This window comes from Chlorocebus sabaeus, chromosome 24, assembly GCF_047675955.1.
Source record: "Chlorocebus sabaeus isolate Y175 chromosome 24, mChlSab1.0.hap1, whole genome shotgun sequence".
NCBI lineage: Eukaryota > Metazoa > Chordata > Mammalia > Primates > Cercopithecidae > Chlorocebus > Chlorocebus sabaeus.
In genome coordinates this window covers 13,757,049-13,784,981 of record NC_132927.1, presented here as the reverse complement: position 1 = coordinate 13,784,981, position 27,933 = coordinate 13,757,049, and the positions used below count along the sequence as shown (strand labels likewise).

General features: G+C 34.9%; 1 protein-coding gene across 8 annotated transcripts in view; it reads right to left on the bottom strand.

Annotated features, from left to right (window-relative positions):
- MIPOL1 (mirror-image polydactyly 1) overlaps positions 1-27,933 on the bottom strand; it is a 365,168-nt gene that overhangs the window by 231,050 nt on the left and 106,185 nt on the right. For all 8 annotated transcript variants that reach the window (XM_007986530.3, XM_007986529.3, XM_037983910.2 and 5 more), the window contains 2 exons: positions 26,593-26,626; positions 26,163-26,333 (listed from right to left, as the gene is read on the bottom strand). In XM_007986530.3, the coding sequence (XP_007984721.3) occupies positions 26,163-26,333; positions 26,593-26,626 (205 nt within the window). The remainder of the gene's footprint in view (positions 1-26,162; positions 26,334-26,592; positions 26,627-27,933) is intronic.

Below are 27,933 nucleotides of genomic sequence, written 5' to 3'. Positions count from 1 at the left end.
AAGTATGTTTCTTACAGACAGTATATATAATTGACTCCTGACTTTTCACTACCTTTAATATGTCACAGTGTCTGTCTTTAACTGGAGTACAGTTGGTCCTTAAACAACACAAATTTGAACTGTGTAGGCCGAATTATACACAGATTTTTTTCAGTAGGTATATCAGAAAGGTTGTGACAATTTGTAAAAACTCAAAGATGAACTGTGTAAGGTAAAAATATCAGAAAAGTTAATAAAAAGTTAGGTATACCATGAATGCATTAAAATGTGCATAGTAGTATTTTATTAATATAACTGACTACCATTAAATGTATACAAATTCATTGGAAAAAGTTAAAATTTATCAAAATATACATACACAAACACAGATTATACATGGAACCATTTGCCATCAAGAGAATGTAAACAAAGGTAAAGATTTATTAATGCCAAAAACCACAACTACTTTTGCACTGATCTAATAGTATTAAATCATAGCTGCATAAAATTATCTGTAGCAATACTATACTACTATAATAATTTCATAACTGCCTGCTATTACTATTGCAGTGAGCTAATTTACTGCAAGTATCTCCTTAAAACACCATGGGACGCTACTCATCTCCACAACAGCAGTTCATGTCTCCAGTAAATTGTGTATCATAGAAAAATGATCTCTTGCAGTTCTCACGTATTTTTCATCCACTGCAATACTGTAACTCTTCAGTAACACCATGGGACCACACAAAGTGCCACTAGTGATGCTGGAAGTACTCCAGAGAAGCAGAAAAAAGTCATGACATTACCAAAAAAAAGTTGAATTGCCTGATATGTACCATAGATTGACAACTAAAATTGTGGTTGCCTGCCATTTTGGACAATTCATCCTATAAACAGATGATGTAAATTTATGGCACTGATAAATATAGTTCAATATTGTAAATGTATTTTCTCTTCCTTACCATTTTCTCCATAACATTTTCTTTTCTCTAGCTTGCTTTAAGAATACAGTATATAATACACGTAACACACAAAAGATGTGTTAGTCAACTGTGTGTTGTTAAAGGTAAGACTTTCAGTTAACCATAGGTTATTAGTAAGGTTTTGGGGAATCAAAAGTTATATGCAGTTTGATTCAACATGATCAAGTGAGATTAATCTCAGGGATGCAAGGATGGTTCCACATATGCAAATCAGCAAACATGATACACTGCATCAACAGAGTGAAGAACAAAAACGATATAATCATTCCAATAGATTTCAAAAAAAGCATTTGATAAAATTCAACATCCCTTCATGATAAAAACTATCAACAAACTGGGTATGAAAGGAACATATCTCAACATGACAAAGGCCATAAATGACAAACCTACAGCTAGAATCATATAGAATAGGAAAAAACTGAAAGTGCCTTTTTTTTCTTTTCTTTTTTTTTTTTTTTTTGAGAGGAGTCTTGCTCTGTTACCCAGGCAGGGGTGCAGTGGCATGATCTCGGCTCACTGCAACCTCTGCCTCCCAGGTTCAAGCAATTCTCCTGCCTCAGCCTCCCAAGTAGCTGGGATTACAGGCACCTGCCACCATGCCTGGCTAATTTTGGTATTTTTAGTAGAGACAGGGTTTCCCCATCCTGGCCAGGCTGGTCTTGCACTCCTGACCCCGTGATCCACCTGCCTTGGCCTCCCAAAGTGCTGGGATTACAGGCGTAAGCCACCAGGCCCAGCCTGAAAGTGTTTTCTATAAGATCTGGAACAAGACAAGGCCACTCACTTTCACCACTTTTATTCAACAAATTATTGAAAGTCCTAGACAGAGCAATTGGACAAGAAAAAGATATAAAACGCATTCGAACTGGAAAGAAAGAATTGAAATTATCCTATTTTGCAGATGACATGATCTTACATTTAGGAAAACCTAAAGACTACACAAAAAACTATTAGAACTGATAAATGAATTCAGTAAAGTTATAGAATATAAAATCAACATAAACAATTAGTAGTATTTCTACAGGCCAACAATGAACAACCTGAAAAAAAAAAAAAAAAAAACAAGAATGTAATCCCATTTACAATAGTGAAAAATAAAATAAAATACCTAGCAATAAACTTAACCAAAGAAGTAAAAAGTCTCTACAATGAATGCTATAAAACACTGATGAAAGAAACTGAAGAGGACACACACACACACACACAGACTGGAAAGATTCCATGTTCATAGATTGAATGAATCAATATTGTTAAAATATCCATACTACTCAAAACAAGCTATAGATTCTATGCAATCTCTATCAAAACACCAATGACATTCTTCACATAAACATAAAAAATAAACCTAAAATTGATATGGAGTCACAAGATTCCAAGAAAAAAAAAGAATAAAGCTTCAGGAATTATATGACCTGACTTCAAATTATATTACAAAGCTACAGTAATCAAAACAGCATGGTAACTGGCATAAAAACAGATACACATGGGACCACAGGATAGACTAAAAACCAAAACAAAACCAGACACATAGACTAATGGAACAAAACTGAAAACCCAGAAATAAATCCACACATTCACAGCCCACTCATTTTTCACATAAGGAACTAAAAAAGATAAATATTCAATATATCTCAGATGTCTGCTCCATTTTAGCCCTTTAAATACAACAAATACCCTCCTGAATACAAAAGTCACAAAAACTAATTTATCACTTGTCTGTTTAACCCATCCTTCTCTGATCTCTCCTCCTGGCATCTTAATTTTCTGGCTGTGTACTCTGTGTATTCTAGTGGTAAAAGAAGGAAAGGGTAGAATGATAAGTCTGAGGAAGTAATCTAAACAGGTTGCAAAAAAAAAAAAAATTAAGAGGACACAAAAACAAAAGTTACATAGTCCCTTAATTTTAGAAGTATCTGATATTCTGAGAACAGCCCTTTTATCACCCACAGTTTCTCAAGATCTCAGTCTGCTGGGATAGTCATAGAGTTTAACAAGAGGAAATGGTAATACAAACATAAAGGATATTATATCTCACATTTAATGTATGAACTGTTAATTATATTGAGGACTGTTAATTATATGGAATCATAACTATATTTAATACATTAAAGTTAAATTAGAATTATGTTTGTATAAAATTTAAGAACACTATGTTGGTATTTTCCTACCTTCCAGGTGTTTACAATATTTACCTAAAACCTCTTTGGAGACTAAATGGATTTGAGATTACAATTATAGTAGCTGAATTAAAACTTAAAATTCACTAACAACACTTCCTCTTCAAATTCAATAATAAATGTAAAAATTCAAGAACCGTTCTGAATTTTCTGTTTTGATAAGAATTATACCAGAAAAGTATTGCATTTCTATAGTTTAATGTGAATAATCAGAATGTAATTAAAATGTAGAACAATATTTTATTACTAAAATGATTAAAATAAAGATAATTATAAAATTACCACATAAAAGGTCTGATTTGGCTTATTCGTTTTTTATAATCTCTTCAGTGCTGCAAAAGCATTTATTTCTAAGATGATGACTTTACTTCTCTGGCTAATACAACTACTAGGATGTAGTATTTTGATCCTTTTTGTATAGTTATAACCTTGTAATGCTGAACTCTATAGTTAGCTAATGACCAGGAAAACAAAATTCAGTAAATAATACCATTGTAATGAGTTGGTTCTTAAGTAAACTTCAATGGATCTTCTCAAAATCCATAAACAAACAACAGTATAACCTAAATGTTAAGTTGGCAGTTATTGCATAAAAGGACAGAGATGTTTCTTACACTATTTTAAAACACAAATCAGAGTTCAGGAAAGAGCATTAGCGTTTACTGGATGATAGCCACAGTTTAACAGTTTATTAAGCTCTTTTTCAGTTATTATATTCGTGGGGCTTCCTCTTAGTTTGCAAACTTTATTTGCCATTATAAATGTTGTAATCTCAACAGAGCTGTCAATTATTTAAGTGCTCATTCTTAATTTTCTTGTATAATGTGTGCTGCCCAAACATTGTTAAATCCTAACAGAAGCAACTCTAACTTCTAAGATTACAACAAGACTAAAACTAAAAGTTCATATGACAAATCAAAGTATCAACAAGTGGAATATTATATAAAAAGTCATTCTCATTGAGACTTCAGACTCAAATTATTTCTGAACATGTAAGTATGATAACTAGTGTTCTCTACAGGAGGCAAGTAAATATTTGTGTACTGATTAACCAACTACTGTAGCAAAAGCTTTAAAGACCTTAGACAGTTCTCAGGACACTTTCTAGTTTTTAATGAAGTCAGTCATTTACCTGCATTTTTTTTTAAATGTTCTTAAAGTTGTTTTATGGATGTGTATATGTAAGGCCAGGAACATCATTCAAACTATTGAGCAGTGATTAACTTAAGAGCAATCTTAGTGAAAACAGTCTATCATTCAGCTCCCTAAAGTCAACTAGTATTTTAAAACTATAATTTTCCTATGACTTAGCTCTTTCCCTCACCTGCCTGCCCTCTTTGTACTTTTGTCATCTCTGGTGTTTGGAAGTAGTTTTTCATTGCCAAGATCATTCTATATATTCTTAAGCCTAATCCGTTTATTTCCTCAGCTCAATACAAAACTGCCCCACTTCCAGTAACGCTTCTCTCTGAACCCTCTGTAACTGGGCATGTTCCTTCTCTCACATACTGTTGCTTCAGATGCAGGAAAAAAGGACTTGGATTTTCCTACTTTCCAACTGCTATTTCCAGTCTAAGAACACTTCGTTATATATCGCTTTCATTTTTGAAGTTTCTGCTATCTCATTTAGAGCAGTACTCCTCAAAGTGTGATTCAGGGACAAGTACTACTCCAAAACTGTCTGTTACTGACATGAAGCTAGTACTAGAATTCAAAGTCAGCTATTAAACATTTTATGGTAATCTGACAAAGAAATTTTATGGCTGTTAAAGCCAATAGTTTAAAAACTATTATGTTTGAATTTTGCATATTTTTTAAATTTCACTTTTTACAATTCATTTTAATCATATTTACAAAGGTAGTAACATATAATAAAACTTTTAAAAAGCTTTGAAAAAAACTTTTAAAAAATGGTCCTTCGCCACAGCTAGTTTGAGAAGCACTGATTTGGATTTAAATGACTAGTTTCTCATCTGTGACACTGTGAACTACTTACCACCAAGGTTACTTTCCCATATTTTAATGGAAAATTTTCTGGGTGTGGTGGCTCATGCCTGTAATCCCAGTACTTTGAGAGGCCGAGGCAGATGGATCGCCCAAGGTCAGGAGTTCGAGACCAGTCTGACCAACATGGTGAAACGCCGTCTCTACTAAAAGTACAAAAAAATAGCTGGGCATGGTGGTGGGCACCTGTAATCTCAGCTACTTGGGAGGATGGGCAGGAGAATTGATTGAGCCTGGGGAGCGGAGGTTGCAGAGAGCAGAGATTGCATCATTGCACTACAGCCTGGGCAACAAGAGCGAAACTCTGCCTCAAAAAAAAAAAAAAAAAAAAATTCTGCAAAAATTTTAGACAAAAGCAATGGTCACCCAAACAACACTCTAAACTCACATTTAACCCTTTTTTTTTTTTCTCTAATGAAATTTACCTTCAAACAATGTTCACAACCAGTACTGTATGTTGCTCTTAGGTCTCTTCACTCCTTAATTCAAAATTCTTGCTCTTAGATCACAACCTTCTATTCTTCTGCCTTCTTATTAAAAATACTCTAAGAAGAGCAAAATAATAGTTTCTTTTAAAAAGGATTATTTTTTGTCTATGCTAGACCATCTGGTTCACTATTTCAGTAACACTGTCCCAAGCACCTTCAAATTCCTTACACTAGAAACCTTGTCAACTTCAACCCAGGATAAACCCATTATAATAGAAAACAAATATATATTTTCTCCACTTTCACCGTCAGCTAAAGACTGCTTGAATTAGCCAGGCACGATGGCTCACACCTGTAATCCTGGCACTTTGGAACGCTAAGGTGGGAGGGTCACTTAAGCCCAGTTCGAGACTAGCTTGGGCAACACAAGGAGACTCTGTCTCTACAAAAAATTTTAAAAGTAGCCGGGTGTGGTGGCATGTACCTATAGTCCCAGCTACTTGGGAAGCTGAGGAAAGAGGATCCCTTGAGCCCAGGAGGTTGAGGTTGCAGTGGGCCACGATTGTGCCACTGCACTCAAGCCTGGGCAACAGAGCAAGAACCTGTCTCAAAAAAAAAAAAAAAAAAAGACTTTGAATTTTATTATTTCCAGCCTCATGTGGGATACTTCATGCTAATCCATTTCATTTTCTTACCTGGATTTCTTCCACACACTGCACAGTTTTACTGACCTCAAGACCCTAAATCTAACCTTCTATCTCCTAGGCTCAACAAATAAAGTATATCAAATAAGAAATAAGGGATTAAGCATAAACTTCTCTGACTTCATCTCTCTTCACTTCTAAATACAGCTATATATTTATTTGTTATTAATCTTGTCTGAGTTCATTTCTCTCTGCCTCCTCTAAGTCTTTTCCAAATCAAGAATTGTCTCTAGCTACACTCACAGTTTTGTTTCCATTTTCTGCTCTTCCTTAGAATTGGTCCTTTATAGGACGGGCGCGGTGGCTCAAGCCTGTAATCCCAGCACTTTGGGAGGCGGAGACGGGTGGATCAGGAGGTCAGGAGATCGAGACCATCCTGGCTAACACGGTGAAACCCCGTCTCTACTAAATATTACAAAAAACTAGCCGGGCGAGGTGGCGGATGCCTGTAGTCCCAGCTACTCGGGAGGTTGAGGCAGGAGAATGGCGTGAACCCGGGAGGCGGAGCTTGCAGTGAGCCGAGATCTGGCCACTGCACTCCAGCCTGGGCGACAGAGCAAGACTCCGTCTCAAAAAAAAAAAAAAAAAAAAAAAAAAGAATTGGTCCTTTATATCAATTACCAAGATTATCTTAAAGATAATTTACATTTCAAGATAAAGTATTCACATGTGAACACTGAGTATTTGTATTTGTGTTTCACGTGTGCTCACCAAAGGGTGACCATAGCAGATGAGGGCTTTAATAATAATCAGGTTGACAGGATGACCCATTTTGTGGATATCAGTCCGCCTATTTCCCCAGACATTCCTATCACTCCTCAAGGAGCTCATGAACACAGTAAACATGATGGCAGGAATGGAAGTTCTGCAGAGGCTCGGCAACATGGATTTCCACTCACCAATGTTGACCTGGCTATAGCCACTGCTGCCAGTAGAGACCAGCACTGAGCGCCCAAAATGGCACCATTCCCTGGGCAATCTACAAGGGGAATAATGGCAGGGTGATTACACTGGACCCTTTCCGTTACAGAAACGATTGTGCTGTCTTCTTATTGGAATAGACACTTCCTCCGGATATGGATCTGCCTTCCCTACACACAATGCTTCTGCCAAAAAACAAAACAAAACAAAACAAAACTGTGAACTTACAGAATGCCTTCATCTACCACCATGGCATCCCACAGAGTATTGCTTCTGATTCAAGAACTCACTTCATAGTGAAGCACAGATAAGCAGTGAGCCTGTGCTCAAGGAATTCCTTAGTCTTACCATGTCCCCCATCATCCTGAAGCAGCTAGCTTGACAGAATGGCAAAACTGGTCTTTTGGAGACTTGGTTACAGTGCCAGCTAGGTGGCAGTCCCTTGTGGGGCTGGGTAAATTTCTCTAAAATAACACATGTACTCTGTATCAGAGTCTATTATACAATGCTTTTTTACCCATAGCCAGGATTCATGGGTTCAATAATTAAGGGATAAAAACAGGAATGACTCCATTCACTTTTACCCCTAGTGATCCACTAGCAAAATATTTGCTTCCTATCTCTGCAAATTAAGATGCTGTTAATTCAAGCATCTTAGTTCCAAATGGAGAAAAGCTTTCGCAGGAGGACATAACATGGATACCACTTGTCTGGAAGTTGAAATTACCACCTGGAATTCCTCATGCCTTTGAATCAACAGGTGAGGAGGGAGGCTGCTATACTGGCTGGGATCACAGATCCTCACTACCAAGAGGAAACTGGGTTGCCACTATCCAAAAGGGGTAAGGAGGAATATATGTTGAATACAGAAGATCCTCTAGGGCATTCCTTATATTCATGTCATGTATCTATTCATATCTAGTGAAAATATCCTTTAAAAATGAGAGTAAAATGAAGACATTCATATAAATGAGAACTGAATTCAACAACAGCAGATATATACAGTATTAGAAAAAGCAGAAAGAATAAGAAGGAGAAAAGGAGAAGAAAGAAGAAGAAAAAGGGAAGAAGAGGTAGAGGAGGAGATAAAGGAAAAAAGCAAGGAAGGAAAGAAAGAAAAGGAGAGAGAAAGGGAGGGAGGAAGAAGGAGAGAAAAGAAATAAAATGCTAAAAGATAGTTATTTAAGTTAAGAAAAAAACAAAATTGAAATTCCTACATAAAGAAAGTTAATTTAAAATAAATGTGTAGATAAAAGAGTATATTTTTGCTTCTCATAATTTCTTTGAAGGATATTTTTTATTTGAAGTAAAATGAATACAAAATATATGTCAACATATTAAAAAGATGAGGGCAAATGGAATTTTGCTGTTTGAAGATTATTACAATTTAAACCATGTAGTGCATTATTAATTTGAAGTAGACTGTGATAAGTGAAATAAATGGAGATATATACCATGTATTAAAAAACTAAAAATTATTAAGATGTCAGTCTCCCTCTGTTCCAATGATCTATAGACTCAATACAATGAAAATCATAACCCTATCAAGTGTTTTGTAGAAATTAAAAATCTGACTCTTACGATTACAGGAAAATGCAAGGAACCTAGAATAACCAAAAAAATCTTACAAAAGAACAAGTTGGAGGACTTTCAATGGTTGTCTTAGAAATTTACTGTAATTAATGCAGTGTGACATCAGCATAAAGATAGACAAATAGATCATTAGAAAAGAATAGTACATCCATAAACAGACATATACTTACATGGTCAATTAATTTTTTTCAATGGCATGAAAGCCACTTAATGGGGGAAAATCATCTCTCAATAAATAATGCTGAAACAACTGGATATTCACCTTTTTAAAAAAATGAACTTCAATCTTTATCTTACCATACATAATAATTAACTCAAAATAAATCACAGACTAAAAGTGAAAACTAAAACATTAAAGCCTGTAGAGGAAAACAAGCTGTCATCTTTGCAATCTTGAAACGAGGAAAGATTCCTTAAACAAGACAATTAAAATATTGATAAATTAGATGTCATCAAAATTTAAAACTTCCTCCCATCAAAATATGGTATTAACAAAATAAATAAGCAAGCAAAAACTGGGAGAAAATATTTTAACACACGTATCTGACAACAGACTTCATCCAGAATCAATCAGAACCACACCCAGAAACACAAATCAATAATAAAAAGTCAAATCACCCAAAATAAAAATGAGCAAAAGACATGAACAGATGTTTCAATAAAGAAAATATATGAATGGCCAATAAGTATCTGAAAAAGTTCACAACAGCATTAGTCACTGGGAGGTGCAAATTAAAATCACAATGATATACCAATATATGCCTACTAAAATAGCTACAATTTAAGACACTGACAATAACAAGTGTTGATTAGTATGTAGAGCAACCAGAACTTCAGTAAATTGCTGCTGAGAATGTAAAATAATAGTCACTTCCAAATAAAGTGTGCTGATTTATTTTAAAAATAAATACATCCCTATCTTATAATGCAGCAATTCCACTCTTAGGTGTTTAACCAAGAAAATAAAAATGTATGTCCACAAAAAGACCTATACAAGAATTCTTGTGGCAGTCTTAATCATAATAGATAAAAACTGGACAAATCCAAATGTCCACAAACAGGAGAATGAACAACAAATGTAATATTAAACAATGAAGTATTGCTTATCAATAAAAAGAACAAAATTACTGATTGGAAAACATCACAAATACCTTGCTGACATTATACAATACCACTTACATAGAATTCTAGAAGAAGCAAAACAAATCTGTAATTTAAAAAAATCAGAAAAGTTGTTTGGGTGGGGCAGAGATGATCGATAGAGAAGAAATATAAATGAGGGAAGTTTCTATGGCTATGGAAATGTGTATACCTTTATAAGGATGTGGTTACATGCATGTATAAATTTGTCAAAACTCATCAAATTGCCAGTTTAATATTTATGTATTTCATTTGTACATGTAAATTTTATCTGAAATCAAAATTGTGACAAAATAAAAAGTTAACATTAACAGTGAAAAACTCAGAATTTTCAATGATTGTTAAAACCAAAATAACGAAAGGACTCATAAAAATCTCTAATACACTTAACTACTTTAAATTTTATATGGAACCAAAAAAGAGCCCGTATAGCCAAGACAATCCTAAGCAGAGAACAAACCTGGAGGCATCACGCTACCTGACTTCAAACTATACTACAAGGCTACAGAACCAAAACAGCATGGTACTGGTACCAAAACAGATACATAAACCAATGGAACAGAACACAGGCCTCAGAAATAACACCACACATCTACAACCATCTGATCTTTGACAAACCTGACAAAAACAAGCAATGGGGAAAGGATTCCCCATTTAATAAACAGTGTTGGGGAAACTGGCTAGCCACACGCAGAAAACTGAAACTGGATCCCTTCCTTACACCTTATACAAAAATTAACTGAAGATGGATTAAAGATTTAAATATAAGACCTAAAACCATAAAAATTCAAGAAGAAAACCTAGGCAATACCATTCAGGACATAGGCATGGGCAAAGACTTCATGACTAAAATACCAAAAGCAATGGCAACAAGAGCCAAAATTGAGAAATGGCATCTAATTAAACTAAAGAGCTTCTGCACAGCAAAAGAAACTATGATCACAATGAATAGGCAACCTACAGAATGGGAGAAAATTCTTGCAATCTATCCATCTGACAAAGGTCTAATATTCAGAATCTACAAGGAACTTCATTAAACACATTACAAGAAAAAACAAACCCATCAAAAAGTGGGCAAAAGATATGAACAGACACTTTTCAAAAGAAGACATTTATGCAGCCAAGAAACATATGAAAAAAAGCTCATCATCACTGGTCATTAGAGAAATGCAAATCAAAACCACAGTCAGATACCACCTCATTCCAGTTAGAATGGCAATCATTAAGTCATAAAACAACAGATGCTGGAGAGGATGTGGAGAAATAAAACACTTTTACACTGTTGGTGGGAGTGTAAATTAGTTCAACCATTGTGGAAGACTGTGTGGCAATTCCTCAAGGATCTAGAACAAGAAATACCATTTGACCCAGCCATCCCATTACTGGATATATACCCAAATGATTATAAATCATTCTACTATAAAGACACATGTACACATATGTTTATTGCAGCACTGTTTACAATAGCAAAGACTTGGAACCAACCCAAATATCCATCAATGTTAGACTGGATAAAGAAAATGTGCCACATATACGCCATGGAATACTATGCAGCCATAAAAAAGGGATGTGTTCATGTCCTTTGCAGGGACATGGATGGAGCTGAAAACCATCATCCTCAGCAAACTACCACAGGAACAGAAAACCAAACACTGCATGTTCTCACCCATAAGTGAGAGTTGAACAATGAGAACACATGAACACAGGGAGGGGAACATCATATACTGGGGCCTGTGTGTGTTGGGGGGACGTTGGGGGCAAGGGGAGGGATAGCATTAGCAGAAATACCTAATGTAGATGACAGGCTGATGGGTGCAACAAACCACCATGGCACATGTATACCTATGTAACAAACCTGCAGGTTCTGCGCATGTATCCCAGAACTTAAAGTATAATAAAAATAAAATAAATAAAACAAAAGAGAAGTGCAATCGAATGAATGAATTGTCATGGTCAAAATCTCTTAATCAATAAAACGCAGCATTTAGTCACCACATGAAAAAAAAGAGGTTGATAAGAGGCATGTGGAAAAACACTAATTTGAGTCAATTTTATAGCTAAGTTGTCTACAATTAATTCCCCATACTAAATTCTTGGTAATTAAACGTATTTTTACAAAATGACCTATTTCATTTTCCCTATAGTTCAGTTGTTATAGTAAATGATAGTTAAAAGTTTGCAAGTTCTCCAAAAATAAATGAATAAATGAGAAAATATTTTTAAAGAAAGAAAATCTAGGTCTACTTCACACAATGAAAATATTTTTTAAAAAATCAATCCTCCTAAGCAAAGTACAAGTTTTAAAAAAAGATACATTTCTTATCCATATAAGAACAGAATAAAACAAATAAATGTGGTCATCTTAGATAGACTGTGATGTCGAATATGACTTTTTCAAAAAGATAAAACTAAGTAGTCATATAAAAATATCAGATCAGTGATTGCTGTTGAGAGGTGGGAACATGAATTGGTTGGATTGGGCATGAAGAAACTTTCTAGGTTAATACTGTAGTAACGTTCTGTATCTTGACTGTGGTGATGACTATATAGTTGCATGCACTTGTCAGACAGAGAATGCGCACTTAGTTTTCTATATTTCAATGTGTATAACTTTTAAATAAAAACAAAATAACCACAAAAATACAGAATTCCATCTAATGATATACTATGCTGAAGAATATAGAAGCCAATGTACTGATGCCTGCATTTACATGAATGTATCAGATGCCTAAGTAAATACCTAGATAATGTGATAAATCAAGTTTAGCAAAATATAATAATAGATTCCAGGTGGTATGTATACAAACGTCCACTGTAAAATTCATACAAATTTTCCATATGTTTAAAATTTTTCATAATAAGATGTTAGGGTCAAGGTTGAAAGTAAAGGATGGAAAAGGATATAACATTCAGATATATAAGTAGACGTTAAGGCAAAAAGTATTATCAGAAATGAAAGTAGGCATTTCATAATGATAAAACAGTCTATTCGATAGGAAGATAGAGTAATTGTAAAGACCTTAGTACAGAATAAAATGGCTTCAAAATAAATAAAATGTAAATTGACAGAATTAAAAGGAGAAAAATTAATCGTAATCACTGAATACTTTAAACACCTCTCTTGATAACTGACATAACAGATGCACAATAAATCTATGCACAACAACTGGACAACATGATTAACCTATTTGGTCTAAATAACATATGGAGACAATACTACACTCAATAACTACAGAATATACAAACTTCATGAATTGCCTAAGAAACAGGACCTATTTGGGGTCACACGGCAAGTATCAACAAATTTCTAAGGATTGAAATAGTATAGCTTATATTTTCTCACCACCAGAGAATTAAATTCCAGCTCAGTGACAGAAAGATAGCCTCAGAATTTCCTAATGTTTTAGTATTAAGCAACATATTTTTAAGTAATTCATGGGTCAAAGAAGAAAACAAAAGCAGAAACTAAAAAATATTTCAATATATAATAATTAGACACATATAATGAGAAATGGCATATCAAAAATTTATGGAATGCAAAGCCGTATATAAAGAAAAAAGTAATCATTTTCATGAAAAGATCAACCATTTGGAAGACTCAATATTGCTAAGATGCCAGTCTTGCTTTAACTATTCTTCAGAGGCCATGCAATCCCCACTAAATACTACCAGCTTGAAGAACAACAAGCTGAATGAAGAACTGAGAATAGCTACAGAAATACTGAAGAACATTGACAGTTGGATCCTTACACTACCACAAATTAAGACTTACTACAATGCTACAGAAATTAAGATCCTGGATCATTATTGCAGGGATAAAAACCTACAACAATGGAATAGAACAGAGTCCAGAAACAGATCCACACAATAACCTAAGTTATTACACAAGCTCTACTGTAATTCATTGCTGGGAGGATGGGGAGACACAACTCATTAATTGCACAATGCTGAGACAAGTCGACTAGACATCTATATGAAGAAAATAACCGACTTTGACAATTTAAAAAGTATTTTGAAACTGATCAAGACCTAAATGTGAAAGCTAAGATAATCAAGCTTCTAGAAGAAAGCACAGTAGAACATGTTCAAATGGGAATGGCAAGAGTTTCTGAAACAGGACACAAAATGCATTAACCATAAGGAGAAAAAAATGATAAATTAGACTTAATTAAAATTCAGAATTTTTTCCATCAAAAGACAGCATTAAGAGAATAAAAATGTAAGCCACAGTCTGTACAAATATATATAAATTACATAAATTAATAAGAAAAACAACCAAATTTAATAATGGACAATAGCCCTGAAGAGACATTTCACAAAAGAAGATATCAAAATGGCCAAAAAACATATAAAAAGCTACTAACATCATTAATCATTAGGGAACACAAAATACAAAATAAATCCACAATGAAATATGATTATACACCATCAGAATGATTGACATTAAAATGAGTAATGATACCAAGTATTAACTCTCACAACTGGAGCAACTCACTTACATTGCTGCTGTAAACTGGCACAACTTTGGAAAAACATTTGGTATTACCTAAGAAAGCTAAACCTATGACTCTACTATTCTTTTCTTTTGTATGTGCCTGTACATGTATCAAAAGAAATAAATGTTTAGGTCCACCAAAAGATATGTTCAAGAATCTCTATAATATTTCATTCATAATAAGTTAAAAATGAAAATAATCTAAATTTCTGTCATCTGTTTAATATGCAAATAAATCATGGCATATTCACACAATGGAACATCACACCACAATGAAAAAGACATATTACTAATAATTATTAACAATACAGATCAACATACAGTCATAACATTGGGTGACAGAAATTAGACACAAGGAGTATACAACATATGATTCCTTTTATATGAAGTTTTAAAACATGCAAAATGACCCATGGAGACAGAATAAGAGGAGTGATTATCTTTGATGAGAAATTCTGACTGGGAAGAGACAGGAAAGAGCCTCCTGGGGTACTAGCAGTGTTCCATACCTTGATCTGGATGCTGCTTACAAGGGAACACACATATATAAAATTCATCAAATCCTTCACTTGAGATTACTTCACTTCAAGTTATACCTTAATTTACAAAAATACAAGCTTCCATAGCTTTCATATCTACTCCTCTCCTTATTTTTCTTGTTTAGAACCTCTTCATCTCTTGCCTCAATTATAATAGGTTCCCATTATCATTGGTCTCCTCAGACTTATATTTATATCAAGGCACTTGATAAAGTCTTGCCCAGAAATCCTCCTCAAGAGTAGCACTTTCTGTATTATAAGAAAACTCAAAAACTGCAAGTTTCACATTGCCTAGAGAATTAAGTCTACATTTCTTAGCATTTTACCTGCCTAAAGTCCCCAAATGAAATTTCAAATAACATTTCTAGGTACAACTTTTCTAAGAAGGCTATTCAGAAATATGTTTATTTTTAAATGTTTATATTCTTTGGTCCATCTTTTTCATTCCTAGGAATTTTCCTTGAGGAAAGAAACATGGATGTACATAAAAATTTAGTTACAAAAATGTTACCATTCTCAAAACTCTCAATGGCAGGTGAGTTAAACAAATCTTAACACGTCCACATTATCAAAGCATGAGGCCGGGTGCAGTGACTCATGCCTGTAATCTCAGCACTTTGGAAGGCAGAAGCAGGTAGATCGCTTGAGCCCAGGAGCTCAAGACCAGCCTGGGCAACATGGTGAAACCCCATTTCTACAAAAAATACAAAAAAAAAAAATTAGTCTGGCATGGTAGTGTGTGCATGTTGCCCCAGCTCCTTAGAGGCTGAGGTTAGAGGATCACCTGAGCCTGGGACGTCAAGGCTGCAGTGAGCTGAACCACAGCCATGATCACACTACTGTATTCCAGCCTGGGTAAAAGAGTGAGACTCTGTCTTAAATAAATAAATAAACAAATAAATAAATAAATAAATAAATTGAAGTAAAATTATGAGAATATCTAACAAAATGTCAAATTAATGTGAAAAATCAGGCTACAAAGTAGTATATACAATATAATATGCATTGAAAAAAGACAATCTACATATAACTTTCTAGGAAGTGAGTCTGGGGGCAATTTTTTCCTTCTTTTAGCTTATCTGTACTTTCTAAAGTTACACATACTTTCAAAAAGTTGTAAAAATTTCACAATAAGAAAAAAGTAATTATAATAGATGAACCATCAACAATATATTTTAGCAAGATTGACTGGAAAACATGCATAAGCAAATAATTGTATGATAGACAGGAAAGCAAATTAACAAACTGACAAGGGAAAAAATTAATGAAAATCTTACAGTCACTATAATTAAGAATACCAAATATGTTTCCTACTTTTCCTGAACAATGAAATTCTACATGTTATACTTTATTTTCCTTTTGAGTATAATCTTTTTGTCAAATTTCTAATATTTTAAATTTATTATTTTGTATCTATTATATGCTAAACACTATGCTAATTATAAGAAGCACAAAGTGAAGGCAACACTAAAAAAGGAGAGATTAAGACACTAGGATATTTGATTATTTCCTCTGCTAAAGTGAAAAGATAACCTTGAAGGTTACATCATTGGCCAGGATTCTAGGTATGCTCATCAAGTGGGTTTGTTAGCTTATGCTGCACTCCCCAATCTCAATCTGCTTTATCACAGTGACTGCTGGTCATGCAGATGCCAAGTGAGAAATTCATAACCAGGCCAGGAAAGTTCTAGCACCCATTTCTGAATCTTGAAATATGTGTCATTATACTATCTTCCCAGACCTTAATTTCTATACTTATTACAATAAGGAATAGAGGAAATTCTTTGCAAGTTTTAAATTATTCATACTTTTCCTTAGATATGCTGCTTCTCTTTAACCACTTCTGAATCTGGCTTACAGACTGTGTGATAAAGTATGTATCATTAAGGGTTTTTTCTTATACATCCATATAAAAATTACACAGAAAAATATCTGGAAATCACTAACCCTAATAATTGAAATACATTCAAAATCTTTATTTCTAGTGCCTTTTACTCTTGACTGCAAATCACTGTAGCACAATTACTTGACAAACCAAGAATTCCAACACATGGATTTACCAGTTTTTTACTATCCGGGACCTTGCCTTCTGTGATACCACACTCTCCTCAGTTTCTTTCTACGTGCCTCATCACTCCTCTTCCTCTTTACATAAGGGAGAGTCCATGGTGAGGGAGAGTCTGGGGTTCATTGCTGTAATAACTCTGGTCCCTCACCCATTAAAATCTCAATCTTAGTTAAAATCAAATATCTACTACACCACACTACTTACACCACACTCAAGATGCTAAAAGAAATCACACAACTTCCCTGACATGCTTTTAAAAATTTAACTACCCTAATTCTTAAATGTGTATTCAGCTCTGTCTGGCAATCTTACATTTCTCTAGTTATGTTCATTTACATACAAACAATGACAATGATTCCAAACTGTCTCTACATTATAAATCTTAAGCACCATCCACTAATCCACTGAAAATCTAAATTAACCTAACACTTTAATAGAGAGGGACACTGCACCCCCAACTTTCCTTTACTAAATTTATCAACTTGCCAGCATCTGTATCTATCCAAGCTCTTTGCATACATCTGTTAGAATGAAAGTAGTTTCCCTGTTCCTAACAAAAGCCAATTCTTACACTTATGTTCTAGAACCTATTTCCTATCAATTTACTCATTTACTCCAGGACTTGGTTCTATTTATTTATTTATTTATTTATTTATTAATTTATTTTTGAGATGGAGTCTTGCTCTGTCTCCCAGGCTGGAGTGCAATGGCACAATCTCGGCTCACTGCAACCTCCACCACCCAGGTTCAAGCGATTCTCCTGCATCAGCCTCCCAAGTAGCTAGGATTACAGGCGCCTGCCACCACGCCCAGCTAATTTTTGTATTTTTCAGTAGAGACAAGGTTTCACCATGTTGGCCAGGCTGGCCTCAAACTCCTGAACTCAGGTCATCCACCCTGTTAATTGCACAGGCTGCAATTATCTTTTTTATCCCTGAACACATCACTTTTTTCTTGGTTCATTTTTATCACTACAACAACCACATGTGCTAGAGTATCCCATTAAAAAAAGAAAGGAAAAAAAACAAAAAAACAAAAAAAACTCCCAAGATACCATAAGCCCTCTCTCCATCAAATGTCAATTTTTCCATCTACATTAAAAGAGGGGGGAAAAAAAAGTTGTATTCACTGTCTGCATTTCCTCTATTTGCATTCTCCCCTCAAACACTCCAAGGTGGCCTCTGTCCTGGACAGAACTCCTGTCAAAGCCCTCAATATCATCCACGTGATCAAATCTATCTTCACTTTGCTTGAACCCACACCATTCAAGGGAACTGACTATTGCTCATCTTTTACAAACAATTTCTGGCTGGGCATGGTGGCTCACGCCTGTAATCCCAGCAGTTTGGGAGGCCAAGGCAGGTGGATCACCTGAGGTCAGGAGTTCAAGACTAGCCTGGCCAACATGGTGAGATCTCGTCTCTACTAAAAGTACAAAAAAATAATTAGCCAGGCATGGTGGTGCACGCCGGTAATCCCAGCTACTCGAGAGGCTGAGACAAGAGAATTGCTTGAACCCAGGAGGTGGAGGTTGCAGTGAGTTCATATTGTGCCAGTACTGCATGCTAGCTTGGGCAACAGAGCAAGATTCGGTCTCAAAAAAATAATAATAAATAAATAGAAACAATTTCCCCTCTTGCCTTCCCTGACACCACACTCATTTCAGTGTCCGTCCACCTCATTCAACATTCTTTTCCAATCTCCTCTCCTGGCTCCTCCTCTTTTGCCCAACTGCTAAATGTTGACATACCACACAACTTGGTCTTGGCCCCTCTTCTCTTTGGTGAGCTTTCCCTAACTTCATCTAGTCCCACAGTTTTACTTATCCATATCCCAATGGCTTCAATAACCAAGTAACTGCTCAAAATTCCCCCTGAATTTTTAAGAATAATTTCAAATATACCATATCCAAAAGAGAATGTAATATGCCGTAATATGTCTCAAAATATGTTGATCTCACCCCAAAGAAACTTCCCCATCACAACAGATGGAGCCAACACAGTGTTCAAGTCCAAATACAGAAGTCAGCCTTAATTCTTTCTGCTCCCTTATGTCCAAATCCAATTTGTCTTCAAAGCCTACTTATTGTACTTTCAAAATATTTCCCAAATCTGTCCACTTTCTTGATTGACACTTGTTCCTCTGAACCACCATCAGTTTCATCTTTTGCTTATACTGTTTCAACAGCTTTTGTCTTTCAGTCCCTTCTGCATTTAGATGCAATATCTGCTTCTGACCATTATCTGAAGACCATATGGACTTGTCTGCTGCCTATGTCTTCTGCCTTATCACTTGTAACTATCTTCCTTGCTCACTGTACCTCAATCAAATGGAAGCTTGGCATATTTGCATTGATTCCTTAAACACCTAAGTTTGTTCACTCTCTCAGGGCACTGTTGATCTCTTCTTTTCTGGTGGAATGCTCTTTCCATAGCTCTCTGCACAGCTGGATACTTCTCTTCCTCAAGTCTTCAAGTCTTAGAGCAACAATTCATCTTGAAAACTAGGCCTGCCTTGATCACCCTATTTAAAGTGACAATCCCACCCACAGCTGCCGTCACTATACATTTACCTATTTTCATCACACCACTGAAAGGACTTTATTTGTTTGTTCACTATCTATATCTGCATATGAAAATGTAAGTTCCATAAGAGTAGGAACATTTTATATCTGGATTATTGCTGAGTTCCCAACACACAGCACATAACAGGTACTCAATAAAATGTGAATGAATGAATATTTCACTAAATTCTTTTAGTTTCATGTATCTTGAAATATCTAAAATAGCTAAGTTCAATAATTCCACAAACATAGTAAGTAACTTCACATCCAAGGGACTGTAACTGACACAAATAAATAAACAGTTTCTATCTTCATGCAAGTGCATGCTAGCAGGAAAGCCAGGCATAAAATCAATTAACTGTAATACAGTGTGATAAGGCCTGTAACAGGATACAAGGTAAAATATGGGCACAAATGACATAGCTATCAATATTGATTCATGTGCGTGATCTTTACAGAAGAGATGATATTTAAAATGTCTTTGAAGTATAATGCAGACAAGTGAGCAACAAGTAGAGAGGAAGTATGTTCTAGTAAGAGGGAAAAACAGGCTTAAAGGCAGAAAAAGTAAAAAAGAAAAGACTAATGCACTTTCCATGCATTCTTCAGCAGTTTCCTAGAATTTTCTTCATTGCATCACTAGATTGGATTCATGTCTTCTTCTTCATGTCTTCTTCTTACTTAGTTTACTCCTTCAGCTTGGTGCATGGTATAGGTTTGTAGCCTATATTGGTAAAGGAATCTGAATAGTGAAATGTTTAGCTGAATTTCTTTAATTACCCCTTGATGCTTCCATGAGTTTTCTATCAATGTTGAACATGAAGGATCTCTGGATCTGTACTTTTCATTACAATATTTGTTTAAAAAAAAGCCACTAAATTATCACAAAAGGTGTGTTCATTATATTTCATCTAAAGGAGCAATATAAATATCTTAGAAATATTTTCGACAATAAAAACAGGAAATAAGAGTATAGAAATTAATAATAAATTTAGATATATGGAATGACTCATTTCTAGAAAATAGTGATGAGTGCAGATTCTCCGTATGGTGTCCAGAAAACAGAAATGTACGATCACTGATTTGGCCTTGACAGACAGGCAAGAAGAAACTCACATCTAGAAGACACAAAAGTAGAAGGAAACCCAAGGAAAGGTTGAAGGATACAAAGATGTTTAACCTGAAAAGCAGAAACAGTGCTAGTTTCTGCTTTGCCTTGCTGTGCTTTGCTCCTAAAAGTTTTTAGCATGTATGCACCTTTTCTTATAGTTTCTGAACTAATTATAATCAAGCCTGGCAATATAATCAAAGCTCCATTCTCATCAGTCGATGCCAATGAAATTCATCCAAAAGTCATAGCATATTTTCCATTACTCCTATAATAGATTCCAAACATGTACGTTCATATAGAATTTACCACTTTCTTCCTTTATCCCTGCTGTACTCTAAGTCTCTATGACAAGACTTTTGCCTTCTGTTTTGAGTGGTCCACTTGGTTAAAGTCCATAAAGTCCATATAGTTACCCCCATTCTCATACCTGACTTATTCAGGTCCCAGGGGTTGGGCCCCTCACTTAGGTACCAGCAAGGGTCCAATCAATGAAGAGCTCTACAATATTATCTTACTAACTACAAATACCAATAAGACCCAAAGCCTCCAGGTGCCAGGCCTTGCCCATTTATGTATACCCTTATAAGGAAAACATATCCTAGAGCTAGCCTAATTTTGCCAGAATATCTAGGAATAATTACTTTAATTACTGTATCTCCCAATAAAGTCAGCCCTCAAAGCTAATAAACCACCAATCCTGGCTAGTTCAATAATTTTCTGTTGCTTACTGATGTGTAACCTGGGTCCAATTGTGCTTCTAGGCCTAGCCCTCATGACTTAAGACATTACTGATAAATATTTGAATATATTTGATGCAATATGATTTATTTATCAAATGTTCTGAGACCAATTCTAACACCAATGGCTAGATATTAACAGAAGATGGATATTTGACTAAATTAAAAATTAGTGACAGATCAGATCCTTGATTTAGTGAATAATTTAACTAGATGACTCCTAACTAAGGTCCTATGAAATTTAAAATTCTATAATTCTATAAAAATCTTGGCAATTAAAATTCTAAATTTTTTGTTTGAATAGAATAATAATCTGAAAGATCCCGGAAAAGAACAGTGAAGAAATGGAATTTTACAGCTTTATCTTCTGATTCCAGATATTTCTACAATTTGAATAAAATAGGGAAGTGTGAACTGGCCAAAAAAATGATAAAGAAAGAATAGAGGACTGGTTGGTAATATAATTCCTTGATCAAACAATTGCTAATTATAATTTTTAAATTAATGCTATGAAAGACTTTAAGGCTTTTGGCTCTCAGTTTGAGATAGAAGATAAATGAAAAAACAATTTGGGATAAATGAGAGTATAACAATTTATCTGAAAAAGGTAACATTTTTAACTAGGCCAGTTAAAGTAAATAAATGATTTTGACTTGATTTGAAAAATAAAGTAAGATATCAAGTATATCAAAGTCAACAAATTATCACTGAATCAGAAATTTTTAATATCTATGTGGAATGTGACTAAAGTTTTCCTAGCACTATACAGAAGACATAATTAGAAAATGTCTGATGCTAAATAATAGCTTTAAAATTAAGGCTGGGCACGGTGGCTCACAACTGTAATCCCAGCACTTTGGGAGGCTGAGGCGGGCGTATCATTTGAGGTCAGGAGTTCTAGACCACCTTGGCCAACATGATGAAACCCCGTCTCTACTAAAAAAGTACAAAAAATTAGCCAGGTGTGGTGGCACCTGCTTGTAATACCAGCTACTTGTGAGGCTGAGGCAAGAAAATCACTTGAACTCAGGAGGCAGAGGTTGCAGTGAGCCAAGATGGTGCCACTGCACTCCAGCCTTGGTGACAGAGTGAGAATCCATTCTCAAAGTAAGTAAAAAATTAATTAAATTAAATTAAGGCAAAATCCCTGTGGTATTCTTTCCCAAAACTCAAAATTTCACTTTAATCATGAGAAAAACAAACCCAAATTCAGAGATATTCTATAAAATATGTGAGAGGTACTCTTCAAAAAATTATTGAGGTTATGGAGGAAAAAAATACAAGGAAAGATGAATAGGCTGTCACCAAGCAGAGGAGACTGGAAGAACGTGACAATTAAATGCAATATGCTACCCTGGATTGAATTATGAAACATAAGAAGGACACTAATGAAAACTGGTTAATTCTGAATAACATCTAGAGTTGAATTGATACTAATGTACCAATGTTGGTTTCCTAACTTTCACGAACACATCACAATGATTTAAGACAACAAAATTGGGGAAAACCAAAACTGGGTAATATATGGGAGCTATCTATATTGTACTATTTTTGAAACTTTTCTGTAATCTAAAACTATTCCAACAAGTTTATTTTTTAAAAATCGAAGTTAAGAAAAGTTTCCATTCAGAAATATAAGACAATAATTCAAAAGCGTAAGTATATAATGACTGTAACATAAAAATTAAAATGAGTATTTATTGAGCCATAAGGCTTGCAAATAAGCAAGTTAAAATAACTAAACAACTCCTTTCTCATAAAATATAACCATAAATATAGTGCAGTGGTATTTATACATAACAACTTGTCAGCAAATATTACCAAATGTTAACTTATTATTTATTTATCCTTTTATACCATGAAAATCAGTGGAGGGAGAAAAGATAGGAAGAGGGAATGAGTGGCAGTGAATTTAATTATGCTCTATGTGCTTATTTTTAGTTAACTTACTTCCATGTCTAGACAGCATGGAATCATTTGTGGTGAACCAATGCTTCATTCAAGAACAAGAAAAGCCAGATTTAATACAAAAATCATCTACCTAAAGGTATCAGAGGGCTGTTGCTGCAATAATGGCTTGAGTGTCTAAGATTCTAAAGAGGAATTAACTGGAGAGGAATCATTGGAGGATATGCAGTTATTTTTCCCCCCTGCAAGTGTCATATTCTAGGTATTGGGAAAACACTAAGAAATCAGGCTTTAACTAGGCAAAGAACTCCTGCTGGAAGACAGAGAAACCACCTAAGCTTTTGACAGCTATTCAGAGCTGAGGTGACAAAATGGAGATTTGAGACTTGTTTCTGAACCAAATCGTTTGCCAAATTCCAAACTTCTACAGGTCTTTAAGTTAAAAAGCTAAGCCCTCAAACCTCTGAAAAAATAGTAGAGTTTTCCACAGTCTACCAGTGCTGAGGAAACAAACACACACTAGAACACAGGATCATCCAGCAGTCAGGCCCTTGTAAATACTCAGCTCTCAGTTTGGGGGGCCTCATCCAAAATAGAGGGGTGAACCACAACTAGGCCAAGACTTACCAAAACTTCTACTCAGCCTCCATGGGAGATGGTAAGGCATTTTGGATAGCAATGGAAATGAACTAACATGAAACATTTTATGAAGTAGGAGAGAAAAGGAAAAAGTGGTTAAGCGATCACCTTGTGAAGGCCAGAAAAGATGTGAACTAGTACGGAAATAGAGAGATTGTCTTTAAATAGAAGCAAGTAGTTAGAAAAAAGTAAAGTAGAAAAGGCAGAGCACATGGGTGCAAATGCAGGCAGGCTGGTAGATGAAATGGCTGTGGGCATGCAGAAGTTATCTTTTTAACTGGGAGGAGAGGTTAGATAACTAAGGAGAAAGAAGAGATAAAACAGTCCTCTAGAGGGAAGAGCGAATAGACAAGCAAAAAGCAAGAAGTTGCCAGGCAACACTAAAAACCTAACTGAATATATTAATAGTTGGTCATGGATTTAAGGTAAGTGCAGTCAGTAAATCTGTGTGATTTTTCTCCTGCCTTATAAAGCTGTGAAGATACAAAACAGATAGAAAGGTTCATTTAACTAGGTTTTGATTTTGCTGGGTGAGTAGGACAAATGAAGAGGGTCAAGAGAAATGAGGTTACATTATATGCAAGTTGGCTAGATGTGTGTGTGTGTTGGGGTGGGGGAGTAAGGACATAAGGGGTTTGAGGGATAGAAAAGAGTTAGTAAGACTGATAGAAATAAGTTGAGGCCAGGCACAGTGGCTCACATCTGTAATCCCAGCATTTTCGGAGGCCGAGGTGGGCAGATCACTTGAGGTCAGCAGTTCAAGACCAGCCTGGCCAGCATGGCAAAACCCTGTCTCTACACAAAATACCAAAAAATTAGCCGGGCGTCATGGCACACACCTGTAGTCCCAGCTGCTCAGGAGGCTGAGACAGGAGAAGCACTTGAACCTGGGAGGCAGAGACTGCAGTGAGCCAAGATCACACCACTGCACTCCAGCCTGGGTGACAGAGCGAGACTCTGTCTAAAAAAAAAAAAAAAAAAAAGCTGGAGTCAGAGTTCTAGCATGAGTGAGCTAGAAAGAGAGCAGAAAGTGGGAAGCTTGACATTGACACTCAGAATGACCAGGAATAGAGTATGACCACAGAGTATGACCACAGAGTAGATAGCAGATACAGTGCGCAGTACACAATGACTAAAGTAGAGAAATTTAGGAAATAAGAGGCTGCAATTTTTGAAAGGATTAACTACATAGGAATTTACATCACCAAGAATTATGACAGGAGTAGGCTGAAGAAAGAGACATTGGAATAGACCCAAAAATCTTAACAAAACAAGGGAAGTGATATAGAAGTGTGTACATGACTACAACAATAGTGTATATTGGGTGCTAGAGTCTGATGCGTGAGTTTCAAAGCTGGAGGTGTTTAGGGAGTGAAAAAGGCATTGATCTGAAAACACTAACAAGGCCAGGTGTGGTGGCTCATGCCTGTAATCCCAATACTTTGGGAGGTCGAGGCAGGAGGATCACTTGAGGCCAGGAGTTCAAGAGCAGCCTGGGAAACAAGGTGATACCAAATCTAAACACACACACACACACACACACACACACACACACACACACAAATAAATAAACAAACAAATAAATAAATACAATAACGAGAAACAAGCCTCCAAGCCCAGTGTTATAACTGGTATGAGAGAGAGCACAGTCACTAGTTGAAAGGACTGTGTTGGAAGCAGTGGCCTAAGGGAGGTAATCAGGTTTCAGGTAAAGCAGGAAAGTCTAAGTAGCATTCAGAAAAAAATACATGAATAATTTTGATCCATTAATCAAGATTTTTACTAAAAGGTACTGAATCAGGCATTGGGAATAAAACAGTAATACAGACATAGTCTTCACAAAACTGTAACTTAAGTAAGAAGTCCCATATAAAAGTGATTAATTGAAAAAATATAACTAAATTTCTATAACAAGTTAGCCTGTTATAAAACAAGTTTAATTTTATTAAGAAATGAGACTGCATTAAATTTTATTTAAAATGAGGTCTCATATTTTGAACAGTAGTAAAATAAAATACATAATTATTTTAATATAGCTAGTCATTATGGTATTAATTATGTGCTAAAAACTAATGTGAATTAAGAGTATCTGGGCCACAGTCATTTTTTAATGGTTAAAAAAAGAGAGAGGAAAATGGTAAGTATATGCTTTTACAGATACGTGCAGAGTTACCTTAGACAAGGCAGCATCCCGTTCTTCTATTAGTGCACTCATTTCTTCTGCAGTTATTCTCATTTTACATTCCTTGGTCTTGTAGATTCTATCCACAATTATAGCTCCATTCTTCTGAATAGCTATCCCTGTGTCTGCATTGTTTATTCTGTTCAGTAATTCCTGTAATGTCTACCAACACCATTATATGTTAGTCAGACATGAAGTTTTAATATATTTTATTTAATATAGGGTTTTAATTAATAGGCACATGTGAATTGTAAATTGACTGAGTGAAGTTATTGAATTTTCATATTGCAGCAAAGATGTACATTATTAGTGTGTCAATTCTTCTTTTTCCCACATCTTAGTTCTTGAAACCCACTCAATTGAACTTAAGCCTCTAAGATATAAGACTGACATCAAGAAATCTCCTCAGAGAATGGCTTACCATGTCATTTTCTTCAGGGTTAATATTTTCTAGCCTAGAAAAAAGGGACACAGAAAGCCTGATCAGTAGCATTTCCTTAGTGCAGCAAAATGAGTTCGCTTTTTAAATCTTTAGAACCTCAAGTAATTTCATTCGACTAGTCTTTAGAGTCAACCATGACACTGAACATATTAAAGTGCCACCTGCTTGACTCCATCTTTCAATAATGCTCCATATCTTCTGCACTGACTTCAGACTGTTAAGTTATTAATGTTTACTGCTATATATGACTACAAGGATCAATTGTTCATATGTGCTTAGATGAAGAAAGTTCCCCAGTGATAAAAGCACTCATTCTCATCATTATATTTATTCCTGGACTTTCCATTTTTATCAGAAACTGTATTTCCTCTCTTTTTTTGGACACCATCATAAGTAAAACAAGGCAAGTATTTTTATTACAAAGTTTAACTATGTTCCCTCAAAAGCAATAACAAATAATTACACTAAATTTGAAGTAAAAATCTCTTGCTGTTACCTAGTTGTTATTATAAAACAAACGTATAGGAAGGCTGACCAAATTGTACCAAGTTTTTAGATGACTAATGTTATTTTCTTCTTCATAATGTATGTAGAATTATTCAACATAAAGACAAAAAATACAAATGGGCTCCCCTCAGAAATGCATTTTGTCTTTTAGGAGTCATAGTGGCTACTGAAATGTTTATTGATGTTGAGAAATTGAAGAAATGCAGTAAAGGTAAAGAAAGCAGTTTTAAATTACATAGAAAATGTCTATAATATAATTTAGACAACCATTCCAAGTACGTAAATTAAAAGAACATTTGTAATATGCATTAGTGAAAAGGTATAGATTCTAGAAAGGATCTCAATTATTTTAAAATTACATTTAAAAGTTTAGATATCCAAGTTTCTGTTTTCTCAAGTTTTCCTCTGTTTCTGTGTTCCTATGATTTAACATTTACCATAAAAGAGGATACTAGCCAAAGATAATAGAAGACACCTAATAAATATACCACAAAATGGTTCCAAACATCACAACTGGATAAAATTGCTACACTCATGGAAAAGTAGTACTTCTAGAACTTAGTATTTTAACAGAAAAAAATATATACACAAATATTAAAGAGTTATTTCTAGACATACTTAAATAGTATAAGTTAACAAGAATGTATAGTAATTTTAAGTTATATATAATTCAATGTATCTGAAACTACTAACGTCCACTTAGGTTTGCATTTCAAGAAGGGCAACTACTTTCATCTTTTATCTTTTTTTGTTCAAAATAAATGAGCAATTTTCAATGATGCTGCCTAACAAAAGTTTGTTCTATAAGAATTG